This window comes from Stigmatopora argus, chromosome 13 (genome assembly GCF_051989625.1).
Source record: "Stigmatopora argus isolate UIUO_Sarg chromosome 13, RoL_Sarg_1.0, whole genome shotgun sequence".
Taxonomy (NCBI): Eukaryota; Metazoa; Chordata; class Actinopteri; order Syngnathiformes; family Syngnathidae; genus Stigmatopora; species Stigmatopora argus.
This window is the reverse complement of record NC_135399.1, coordinates 3,807,770-3,821,084: the sequence shown is the minus strand read 5'-3', so window position 1 is coordinate 3,821,084 and position 13,315 is coordinate 3,807,770. Positions and strand designations below refer to the sequence as shown.

At 41.2% G+C, this 13,315-nt stretch overlaps 1 protein-coding gene across 2 annotated transcripts in view; it reads left to right on the top strand.

Annotated features, from left to right (window-relative positions):
* The window catches only part of dpp10 (dipeptidyl peptidase like 10), a 124,593-nt gene that overhangs the window by 34,160 nt on the left and 77,118 nt on the right, over nucleotides 1-13,315 (top strand). The window contains exon 1 of one of the 2 annotated variants that reach the window (XM_077616608.1): nucleotides 2,295-2,540. The exons of the other annotated variant lie outside the window; for it this stretch is intronic. Within the exon in view, the coding sequence (XP_077472734.1) occupies nucleotides 2,484-2,540 (57 nt within the window). The 5' untranslated portion in view covers nucleotides 2,295-2,483. Of the gene's footprint in view, nucleotides 1-2,294; nucleotides 2,541-13,315 lie in introns of those variants that run through there. 2 annotated transcript variants of the gene reach the window in all.

Here is a 13,315-nt window from a genome sequence, read left to right as displayed (position 1 = left end):
CAATTGCCAGAGGCTCATCTCATCTCATCTCATTTTCTGAACTGCTTTATCCTCAATACGGTCGCGGGGGGTGCTGGAGCCTATCCCAGCTGACTCCGGGCCAGAGGCGGGTGACACCCTGAATTGGTGGCCAGCCAATCCCAGGGCACAAGAAGACGGACAACCATGCACACTCACAACCATACCTTGGGGCAATTTAGAGTGTCCAATCAGCCTACCATGCATGTTTTTGGAATACGGGAGGAAACCGGAGTACCCGTAGGAAACCCACGCAGGCCCGGAGAGAACATGCAAACTCCACACAGATGTTCCATGCTGGGTGGCCCGGTGGAGGAGTGGTTAGTGCATCGGCCTCATAGTTATGGGGGACAAGGGTTTGATCCCAGGTTGGTCCTCACTGTGTGGAGTTTGCATTTTCTCCTCGGTCTTATGTGGGTTTTCTCTTCGGACTGCGGTTTCTCCTACATTCCCAAAAGATGTAATATAGGCTGTTTGAACACTCAAAATTGACCATAGGTATAAATGCGAGCGTGTATGGTTGTCCATCTCCTTGTGCCCTGTGATTGGCTGGCTACCAATTCAGGGTGTACCCGTCCTGGTGCCCATAGTTAGCTGGGATAGGCTCCAGCAGCTCCTGCGACCCTTGTGAGGATAAGCGGTTCAGAAAATGAATGAATGAATTAATGAATGAAAAATAAATATTAATAAATTATAAATTGTATTTTTATATTTGTAAATTATATTATTTTTTATTATTATATCTTTTTATTATTATCTATAATTATATTATATTAATAAATATTAATAAATTATAATAAATAAATAAAAAGTGGTCAAACAGTAAGAGATGTTTTAGATGTATTTGACCCTTTTAATTCTTGGTATTAATTAAATTCTGTTCTGGATGATTGGCTTGAACCTAAAATTTGACTTTTTCTGGCCTTCTGTGCTGCCAAAGCATCATCTCAATCATGAGAGGAAATATACATATGTTAATGCCCTATTTGGACTGGATGTGACACTTTGCTGACGCTTGGGGGAAGGCGATGGCCCCTCTTGAATTTCAGCCGCGTAACAGGCTAGACGTGGAAATGAAGTGTAGCGACTAGTAATATCTCATCTCATTTTCTGAATCGCTTTATCCTCAGTAAGGTCACAGGGGGTGCTGGAGCCTATCCCAGCAGACTTCAGGCCAAAGGCGGGGCACACCCTGAATTGGTGGCCAGCCAATCGCAGAGCACAAGGAGACAAATAACCATTCACGCCTACACTCATACCTAGGGACAACTTAGAGCAGAGGTCGGGAACCTTTTTGACGGAAAGAGCCATAAACAATTCATATTTTCAAATGTTATTACTTGAGAGCCATACTAAAAAAGTATTTTTAAAAGTAAAAATACACTAAAATGTGTGCCTTTTGTGGTAATGTCACCACTTTTAAAGTACAAACGTTCTCTTAGATATTTTGACAACATTGTCACGCTGTTGCTAATCAATGATAATCAATGGGAGTATGCATGCAGAAGAATATAATGGAAAGAAAAAAACATGTAAAGCCGCACTGGAGGTAGTGTCGGCGCCACAATGATCACGTAACGCTCCTATTGATGCATTCGGGACTGAGCTCTCTCAACAGCGGTTCCCATATTTGACCTCAAAGTTTAGCGGAGAGCCATATGCACCTATCAAAAGAGCCACATTTGGCTCCCGAGCCATAGGTTCCCTACCCCTGACTTAGAGCGTCCAATCAGCCTACCATGCATGTCTTTGGAATGCGTGAGGAAACCGCATGCAAACTCCACACAGGTGGACCGACCTAGATTTGAACCCAGGTCCCCCACTGTGAGCCCGACACGCTAACCACTCCACTGCCGGGCCGCCCTAGTAATATATTTGAGGAAAAAAATGTTTTTCTCCCGTGCTCCCCCAATCCAATTGCACCCTTGGCTCCCACCCAGATTGCCCCTAGTACAAACTGGCACTTTATAGGCCTCTCATTTAACTCATTGTTTACCACTGACAATGCTGGACGTCCAATCCATTTTTCCTGGCACAGAAACATGAGATTTTATCGCTGTCACGGATTAATGTTAAAATTCCTCTCCACACCGTCTCCGAGAAGCAGAAATACCTCAGGGGAAACTTAGTAAAGCCACATAAGCTAGCGAGATGTTTTCACGTCAGCTTTTCTGATTTGTTAACGAGCTATACTGGATCCAAACTCTCCTCCCTTTTACGAGGCTGATGTGAGTGAGTGAGCGTGCGGGTGGGCGGCGTGGGCTATTCCACAGAAGCTCTCTCTCTCTTTCTATCTCTTTCCAGCGCCTTACACAATTAGCTTGTGACGAAATCCCCCTGCTCAGTTTTCGCACTTGTAACCATCCAGTTGATGAGCAGGCGAGCTCAATTTCCCCCTCCTCGTATCCAAAGACCTGGCCATTTCCCATCAGTGATAAATCGAGAGTTATCCCGAGGAGTTTACCATGACAGCGACCAAGGAGCAGCCAAATCAGAGGCAAAACCAACCCCAACCGGATGAGGTGGGCAAGTGGATTTGATTTCATACGTAATGTTTGAATTTATTTTAAGCGCATTTCTCTATTTCGAACATTTCAGCATCGTGCCTCGCTCCAGATAGCTGGACTCAGTCGTTTTTACGGATAAAAATAGCGTTTCGCCGTTAAACAAATAGTCTTTATTCAACATCATTATTTTTAAGCACGGCTCAAGATCATTTCTTTTACGCTGGCGCGTATCAGCACTCGTGCATTCGCCAGTTGTGCGCCGCAAAACTGTAGCAAGTGAACATGAATGTTAAGCGCATCGGGGTCCTCGCAATTTGTGGATGGGGTAAGGGGGAGACTGCGCATGATACATTGTAATTCAGCCGCTGCCTCCTGTCAGCTGCCCTCGACACCTTGGGAGGGAACGTTCCAGGAAAAATCACTTTGGATGGGAAAAGAGCATGCTATATGCACCCCTCCCTACACAGTCCAGCATATGATGGTTTCTGTACCAGCTAATCCAGTACCAAAACACAACAAATCCAGCAAGTTTGTTGTGTTTTGGCACTGGGTTTGCTGGTACAGAAACCAGCATATGCTGGGTTTCTTTGCAGGGTTGGCATTCACCTAAACCAGGGGTAGGGAACATATGGCTCGGGAGCCACATGTGGCTCTTTCGATGGGTGCATCTGGCTCTTCGCTAACTTGCATACCTGTCAACCTCTGCCGATAACTGCCCTTATAAATGATTATGATTCCCCTTACAAACCCAAAAAAACCTTACAAACACCGTACGAGTCGTACAGTGTTTGTAAGGTTTTTTTGGGGTTTGTAAGGGGAATCATAATCATTTATAAGGGCAGTTATCGGCAGAGGTTGACAGGTATGAACTTGTGAGCTAAAATATGGAACCCGCTGGTGACAGAAATGAGATACTACGTCCAGTGCTGCTTTAGTCTTCTTTTTTTTGCATTAGACTCTGCTAGAATGCATACTCTCATTGATTAGCAACTGCATAAGAATGTTGTCAAAAGTATTCTTTTTTTTTCACTTTAAAAGTGGTGAAATTACTAAAATAAAAGACACCCATTTACATGTATTTTGACTTTTAAATTCGGAGTATGGCTCTCAAGGAATAACATTAGAAAATATGAATTGTTTATGGCTCTCTTCGTCAAAAAAACAAAGCATTAAATTGAAGGGTTAATTTATGTAGCTTTAGGGCGGCCTGGCGGATGAGTGGTTAGCGTGTCGGCCTCACAGTGGGGGAACTGGGTTCAAATCCAGGTTGGTCTACCTGTGTGGCGTTTGCATGTTCTCTCCGGGCCTGCGTGGGTTTTCTCAGGGTAATCTGGTTTCCTCCCACATTCCAAAAACATGCATGGTAAGCTGATTGGACACTCTAAATTGCGCCTAGGTATGAGTGTGAGCATGAATGGCTGTCCGTCTCCTCGTGCCCTGCGATGGGCTGGGCTGGGTTCAAGGTGTCCCCCGCCTCTGGTCCGAAGTCAGCTGGGATAGGCTCCAGCATCCCCTGACCCTAGTGAGGATAAAGCGGTTCAGAAAATGAGGTGAGATGAGAAGATAGCTTTACTCAGGTGGCTTCATCTACTGTTGTAGCAGAAGGAAACTAAAGCTTTAGGGTTGGAGTCTACAGCCAGATAATAACATATGTTATGTGAGCAAGTTCTTGTGTCCTTAATAATTATTCGCTTTCTCGCAGTCCCATCAGGCATTCGTAACCTAGGTCACTGGGCCATTCCCTAATTTTATAAATGATTCAGCGCTCATCTTTTTTACTGTGGTATTTCCTATAAGAGTGGACCAATTTGTTTTTGGTGTTCTCAATTGAATCTAGGCTTGGAGTCTTTTTCGAACAAATCTAAACCTCTGCCTTGTGGAGTTTCCCTGAATGTTATTTTGAAAAAGGATTGGAATTTTCTCCCTGCTATGTAATGCTCTGTAAACACAACAACCTATTGGCCATTTCAGAATATTGAATGCAATATTGCATTGAAGCGGTGTTAACTTGCTCAGTATTGCTGCTGCTTGATCATAATTACAGTGGAGCCTTTACATAATTGTTTGTCGACGTTGCAGAATCTTCCCAAAGCTTTCACGTGACTAAACGCATGAATTTCAAATTATTGATTATGAGTATTGTATCAAAAAGTCTTGGTTCGTGAACAATTATTATAAAGTTAAATGACACTCAGTAGTGTTACGATTAGCTCGGTCGTGGAACGTGGTTGAGTGGAATGGAGTGCTCTGTCAAAAACTTTAACAAATAATAAGGACTTAGACATCAGATAACAAAATCAATCGTGACATAAAAGACATGGGGTAACGAGGAACTTGACATGGAAACGTGGCATGGTACAAACAAAGCAGACAATCCGACAAAGACTAACAAACACACAAATAGGCAGACAAGGGCTTTCACAAGAGGAAGGAAGGAAGCCTGGAGGGACACAAGAGGCAAAAAACAAACACACAGATCTCCACCCAAAACCCTAACAAGACATGACAAGTAGTGAGTTACCATTTTTATTCTGTGATTTTTTCTTTTGAAAAAAGAGGCTAAGTGTACTGTAATAATTAGGTGAAATGTCTGAAAGTGGTTGGTTTCGAGCTCCCTTATTACTTTGGTATGTAGATTGAAAATTTAGTTTACGGTCATGAAAAGATAAACAAAAAATAAACAAAACCAATAAATTTCACAACCTGGTTTTAAAAAAGGCATCACTTTCACCAACAATCCACTAATGGTGGTGAAGTGGTAATGAATTGGTTGGCCATAGGCAAAAAGTGATTTTACACGGAATCTGTTTTAACCTTTTCGAGAAAAGATTGGGCTTGCGTTGTATTTTTTGTCTGAATACAATTCCCCAATACACATGCTCCACACAAGACTTTAAGCAGCCCTTTTGATACGATAGTAAAATCATTTAATACGTACATATTTTTTTTAAAAGAGTCTTGCATGCTTTTTTGTTAGTGGCTGATCTGTGCCAAAGCTATTTCTATCCCAGTCCCTGTCAACCCGCAGTCTGTATACATAACTGGATGACAGGCACTTAACAGGGCTACTCTTCATTAAATTTGCATGTGCATGCTGAAGTAATAACAAAAGAGGAACTCTTTGAAGGGTCTCTAAATATTATGTGAAAAGGAAAATTGTGTTGTTACTTCGTTTACCATCTACAAAACAAAAACTCATTAATATCTCTACTATGGTTAACATTGCCAACTTCTAGGTAGAACTGGACGATAATATGATAACGATAATTATCGTGAAATGGTTTTAGTAAAATATCCAAGTGAATTCTGCCTGCGTTTTCTTTTTTTTTTTAAATGCCTCGTAAATACCATATATTCTCGCATATAAGCCACCCGTGTATAAGCCACACCCTTAAAATTGCCTTAAAATCGTTTAATTTGAAGCCACCTGATTCACAATTTTCACCTCCATATTATTGGTTTTAATTGGGCGTGTTACTTTGAAGGGAAAATCTTAAGAAAAATCATTGCATGTGTTATTTCTGAGATACTGTATGACTCCAAAGGATCGTCTGCTGGATTGAGCATTATTTAGGTCAATATCATAAGGAATTTAATATGCCTGTCTTTGTAAATACAAATTATTCAATTTGAAAAAAGAAATAAGTCTATCTTTCAGCCATTATTTGTTGCCAGGGTCAGAAATCTGCCTCAAGGCCTTCACCATCAGTTCTGCAGGCTCTGCTGCATTAAACAAGCGTCGATAAGACTGTTGCTTTAACCAATCAGATTTAGAGTTGGCAATACCACAATGCCTTCTCGCAGGCGTAGGGATACGTCATCGCTTTCACCAACTATGATTGGGTAGTGATAGAGTGGACTAGCCAGAGCTACCAAACTGTATCTGGAGCAAGCTGCACAAGCAAATATATTGATGTGTTTATTTAAAGCCATTTTCAAGACAGACATTAGCTTCGATGGCGATAGAAAAGAAGGAAGAAAGAAAGGAGGATGGATATTGTGTACATTTAAAAAGGATTTTTGGTGAGTAAAATATGGCTAAATTCCTAAATAATATTTCAATTGTATGAGGTTATTATTGATTATTTTTTATGTGTCGCATCTGTAGCTGCGGTAGAGGTTTTATAGTCATAAAATAGTTTTTGCTGAAGGCGTCACTAGGAAATGCACAGACCGCCACTGCATCTATCAAACCGATTTGTATAAGATCTAGAGTTGTTATGAATGGCAATTCGTTTAAGAATGGATCCACAACACAAACTCAGAAACATAAATACAAATAAATAGATGATTTATTTAAAAATAAAGAGCACACCCAAAAATGCGGTATGATCCAGTGCAACAAAGATAGAACGACTGAGTCGGAAAGTAAACTAAGGAAAAGTCACTCCTGGCCAGAAAAGTCCTAACAAAAGTGTCACGCAATCTAAGTGGAATAATAAGGTACAACGACAAACAGCACTACCGAGTCGGAGAGTAAACTAAGGAATGCAAAGTACCAAGATAATCACAACCATAAATACAACCATAATACAACAGGAGGACTTTGAAGGGATGTCAAGCACATTCAATCAGCTGCTGAAAAGACACAGAATATGATAAAGGGATTACGACTGCAATTCTACCTAATTTTAATACTTAATCATGCTTCATACTGTGAATATCAATTTTCTTACTCTCTCAGTACACACTTTTAAAATGAATATTACATCCATCCTTTAACTGTATCAGTCTTCTCATTGGGATCGTAGGTAAGATGGAGTTTATTTAAGCAGATTTTTGATGAGATGCATGGTACTCCTTCGACTTGTCGCGAGCAAGAGAATCAAATTTTAGTTTTAAAATTATTAATACATTACATTTACACATGGCACGGTGAGAGTGGTTAACACGTCTGTCTGACAGTTTTGAGATCAAGGGTTCAATTCCCCGGTGGGCCCGACCTTTCTTTGGGGAAATTGAATATTATTCCCGTGGGTTTTCTCTGGCTATCCCGGTTTCCTCTCACAGCCCAAAAAACATACATGGAAGGTTGTTTGCACACTCAAAATGTTCCTTAAGCATGAGTGTTATCTGAGTTGTTCGTCTATTTATGTCCTGCGATTGGCTGGCAACAAATCAATTCTCCAGCACACTCGTGGCCCTGGTGAGGATATGCAGTACGGAAAATGAACTAATGAAGCAGGTAAAACAGTCTCTTTAATGGAGTAACTGACTTTATTTTGAATGGAAGCGAGATGCTTCTACTTAAAATGTCAGATAATATGAACATTTTCAAGATCCACCCCATTATGAACAGCACAATTTAACCAAAGCGATTGAATAAAATTCTATTCTCTAATTAGAATAAAGGTATGGTAAATAAGCAGTGAGGACCTGAATGAACGAATGATTATTAAATGTGATTGAAACACGTTTTGTTGGTGTCGGCGACGGCTGACTGTACTGTACTTACTAGATTTTTCTTTTTTTACTGTAGACAGTATCAGTTAAAAAGATTGAAAATTCCGTACAAAATTCAGGCAAATCATGAATGAAAAAACTAGATGCATTTTGATGGTTCTCTGTAGAGTTGTACACAGAGATGCAATTCACCAATGAACCCACAAAGCGTGCTTCCCTCCTCTCAGACAGGGCTCTTTTATAAGCCCACATGTGCTATGTTTTGTCTAATAATTTGTCTTTCTGGGGACTCTTCAGGTCCTGTAATGGGTGACAAAAGAAGATAAAACATAGGGAAAACCATTCATTCATTTTCTGAACCGCTTTATCCTCACTAGAGTCACGGAGGGTGCTGGAGCCTATTACAGCTGACTTGAATCGGTGGTCAGCAGATCGCAGGCCACAAGGAGACATACAACCATTTATGCTCACACTCTTACCTTGGGGCAATTTAGTGTCCAACCAGCCTACCATGCATGTTTTTGTAATGTGAGAGGAAACCAGAGTACCCGGAGAAAACCCACGCAGGCCCGGGGAGAACAGGCAAACTCCAAACAGGAGGACCGACCTGGATTCAATCCCAGGACCCCAGAACTGCGAGGCTGACGCGCTAACCATTCAGCCGCCTAGTTTTATTTAGTGAAATCCAATTTTAATTAATTACTTAAAGATGTTTTAAATTTTTTCATTCTGTCCGATTTGATCCTCCATATTTTTTTGTTACATCATTTATTCATTCCGCGCATCCTCGAAAGGGTAGCAGGGGTTGCTGGAGCTTAACCCAGCTGACTTCGGGCAAAAGGCAGACTACACTCTAGACTGGTTGGCAGTCAGCCGTAGAGCACACAGAGAGACATACACTCAATCATACCGCCACCAGCCGGCATCGAGCCCGCGCCTCACCGCACCGAAGTCAGGCGAATGAACGTCTACACCAAAAGGCAGCCTTGTTACATCATTCATACTCATTTTCACAAGCACTTGTGCCCAAGTCCATCAGTCAACTGACATCACAAAATAGCTGCAGTTAATTTAGTTGTGTTTATATATTATTTTCTCCATTATCAGACGTCTAAGAAAGTTACACAATGATGAATTGTGTTTTTACATGTAAGTCATTTAAACTAGATGTTGTCTTTCCTTTTAACCTGAGGATTCACAGAATATTCATTAAACATTGCAGCACTTTCATGTTACAGTCTTTAACCTTGCAACTCCGATTTTGCCAAATTTCTGTGATTGGCAATAGATTTTGCACTAGATGAACAAGCAGATATTGGACGTGTTTGGCTATGGTGTTCCTTTCGATTTTTCATTTTCGACCTATTGCTTTCTCAACTAACAATTTTACAGCTCAATGCTTGCTGAATCGTCCGTCGGCAGCCATAGCTATGAAAAAATGCTATTCCACTTGTTAGCCTCACATTGAGAAACAATTTCCTGCACACATGCACTCAATTCCATGTCAATGACTTTATTTTCTCTTTCTGTTGTAAGGGAAGTCAGGTTCTCTTCTAATTTCATTTCTCTTGAAAGATAGTATCTGTTTTTCAACTGTGTGGAAATGGCTGGAGTTTCATTTTTTGGGGGATTGCAGTCATCTACTTCTAATTGCATATGAATCTGAGATTGGATTGCAGGGGAAAATAACAATATTATGTTGAAACGAATATAACTGAAGAAAGCATTTGTTGAACTGTGGCAGGGGATGCTGATAAATTGTGTTACCATGCTTTTTTCTGACTGCTGGTCGATGGATCTATCCATTATAAAACCATTATGAAAGGGTAGTCACTGTGAGCACGATTGTGAAGATTTAGTGGCTGTTCAGCTAGTATTGATTCCCTGGTTTGATGTAGTATTAATAGTGGAGGATTTAACTATTCTTAAGCTTGTTTCTTGACTTGTCATTTGGGAATCATTGTTGTCTATTTGTGCTTTCTCATGCTCTGGCTTTCCCTGGTTACCGTAATTTCCGCTCTATGTATACAGTGCACCTGTCTAGAATCTGACTAGCTAAATTTAGTAGAAGACATTGTTTGCATAGCATAGAACATTACCGGCTGTCAGAATTTTCCAGCTAGCCATTGAAAGCAATGACAAAAGACCTATAAAATCAGGGGTGACCAACTCTGGTCCAACAGAGGTTGCCTTGTGCTGGTGCTGGCGTGTCTCTGTGAGTGTTTATCGATAGTCCTTATAAAGCGTGATTTATGGATGTGTGTGTGTGTGCGTGGTTATGTTTGGATTCTCTCGATACGTTTGTCCAAACTATGCATCGTTGTTTTTACATGATGTGCCTAAACGCACTGCATGGCTGATTGGGCGTAAGGTAGGATGCCTTTCCACATCATTTACAAACGTCATTTTTGGAAGAATTTCCACGAGTTATCAGGTGCTCCCCAAAACACTCTTTTCTGTCCTGACTTTTCCACTTTCATCCTTTCTTGCAATCTGCACACGTGTGGATTAGCCACTGGGCTTCTCCTTACACAAATAGATTACCAAAACACGTGCAATAACAACCTCGTCCAAGCCGGGCCCTCCTGCTTGTTACCAATCTAAAGGTCTCCGTTAATTGAAGCATACCACTCGCAACAACATCGAAACCAATGACTTAACGAGCAGCTGATGTTTATGTTAGCGAAAGAGAGCAGACAGGAGAGAGAAATGGGTGCTTTTGAGCCGAAATAACCCAATTTTAAAATGTGTACATCTTTCATATAACATTGGGACACCTTTCACCATTTTAAAGGGTTGAGTTGATAGTTTTTTTTTTAAGACCGTGTAACGAATGATACAATTTACATAAATAAAAATAAAATGCTTTCTAGACTTCAGGTCACGAAACAAGTTCTGGAACCAATCAATTTTGTAAGTAGAGGTACCAATGTTCATTTATTTATGTTCAACAAAAGAGTCCAATTCTACAGTTTCCTACATTGATTGAGAGGCACTGTTTAGACTATCCTCAACTAGTGACAGAGCTAATAAATGCAACAGAATGTAGGCTGAATTTAAGATATTTTGTAGGCTGTATTCAATTATTCTATTCATCATTTGTTGTAGGCTGGGCAGCCCGGCTGTCAAGTGGTTAGCGCGTCAGCCTCACAGTTCTGGGGTCGAGGGTACAATCCCAAGTTAGTCCTCATTTTGTGGAGTTTGCGTATTCTCCCCGAGCTTGTATGTGTTTTTTTGGGTACTCTGGTTTACACTCACTCCAAAAACATGCATGGTAGGCTGATTGAGCACTTTAAGTTTCCCCTACGTCGGAGTGTGACCGTGAATGGTTGTCCGTCTCCTTGTGCCCTGTGATTGGCTGGCCAGCAATTTAGGATCTCCCTCGCCTGGTGCCCGTAGTTGACTGGGATAGGCTCCAGCATCCCCTGTGACCCTTATGAGGATAAGTGGTTCAAAAAAGGAATGGATTCATGTTTTGGGTCAATAAAAAGTGGAAAGTAGTCTACAGGTGGCCTCTGTACCGGTACTCGGATGATTTGCCTAAAGACGTTTCGCCGACGGACGTTTGACAGACGGACAGGTCGCCGAAAGGACGCTCCGCCGAACGTTCCGCCGAACGGAGGTTTCGCCGAAACGGGATTCGCACGCTCGCCCCGCCCCCGGATCGTGTGTGTACAAGTTTTTCAACCTCGGCCCGCGGGCCATATACGGCCCGTTAGGATTTTCAATCCGGCCCGCCACCGGCGTTGTCCAAATTATAGTAAAAATCAATGATTCATTTCCCTTTGCCGCTCATCACTCTCAATTTATTAGTCTACCGTCAATGGCAGCCCGGGAATAAGCACTCTTGGGCGGGCATGTCAGCCCGGGAATAAGCACTCTTGGCCGGGCAGATGTAGCAGAACCGAGCCGTGAAATGACAGCAATCAGGTCAAATCCATCCTAAAACAGAATTTAATGATCAAATACAAATACTGGAGCTCTTTGGACATTAGAACCGAGCCCAGGGAAGTGAATTCCTCGGTAAAATGTCGCGATGATGTCGCGATAAGGCAAAAAAAACGTCTATATACGTCCATTCGCCAAATGGCTCAAAATGCTCTCAAATTCGGTCAAATCCAGCTGAAAACAGCGTTTAATGATTAAATACAAATACTAGTATTTGTATATACAATACTATTATCTAAAAGAAGACAAAGGAAATTCACATAGTCTTCGTCGTCTTCCTTCTTTTTTTTTGCTTGGTATTCCCATAGGTATCGTGTATACAGACTAGATTTCCGATGCGCGTTGTGAGGCAACGGAGCTAGACGTCGTCGCTTGTCGGCCATTTTAAGAACTGGGCCATTCGCCAAACGGCTCAAAATGCTCTCAAATTCGGTCAAATCCAGCCGAAAACAGCGTTTAATGATTAAATACAAATACAGACGCTCCCCTACTTACGAACATTCAACTTACGAACAACGGTACATACGAACATGTCTGCAAATTGCGTTTAAGTCCAAAAATGTTCGCAAGTCCAATTTTGTATTTCGCGTCTTTTTTGGAGTAGTACTTCTTTCCGCCGCTAATACCGACGCCTGGCGCTGTGAGAGCTCAGCTCACCCAGCATCTACCTTCTTCGTTGCAATGCGGAAGTGCGTGAATGTATCTCCAGTGTGCAAAGAACCTTTTTCATTTGTATCATTAAATATCTCATGCATCCAATATTGAATATGGTTGGTAAAAAGCTAAAGGCTTCTATTGAGGGAGTTGCAAGGAAGAGGCAAGCCATTTCATTTGAAACGAGTGGCAATAATAACGAAGCTTGATGCGCGTCAGAAAGTGGTGAGCGTTGCACATTCAGTACCATTTATAAACAGAAAGATCGAGCAGCAGGACCCAAATATTGAACGTTGCACAAAGTTTGCAAATCAATTGAATGATGCCATACAGTGCTACTGCATCATTTATGATGAAAAAAAGAAGAAAACTGTGCAATCGTCATTAGGTCGCTTCTTTTGGCCAGTTTCTAATACATAAATCTCTCTCTCTCTCTACAGTACTGTACATATTCTCTCCATTTTATTAAATGTTTTTTTTTTCAGTACAAACCAATGCGTGTTACTTATACAAGCCTTAAACATACAAATGCACTTATATAAACCTTCAATATACTTATATAGGCCTTAAACATAAATTATAATACAAAATATAGCACTAAATCAACTTACAAACAAATTCAACTTATGAACAATCGCTCGGAACCAATTGCGTTCGTAAGTTGAGGAGTGTCTGTATTAGTATTTGTATACAGACGCTCCCCTACTTACGAACGAGTTAGGTTCCGAGCGATTGTTCATAAGTTGAATTTGTTCATAAGTTGCTCAGTGCTATATTTTGTATTA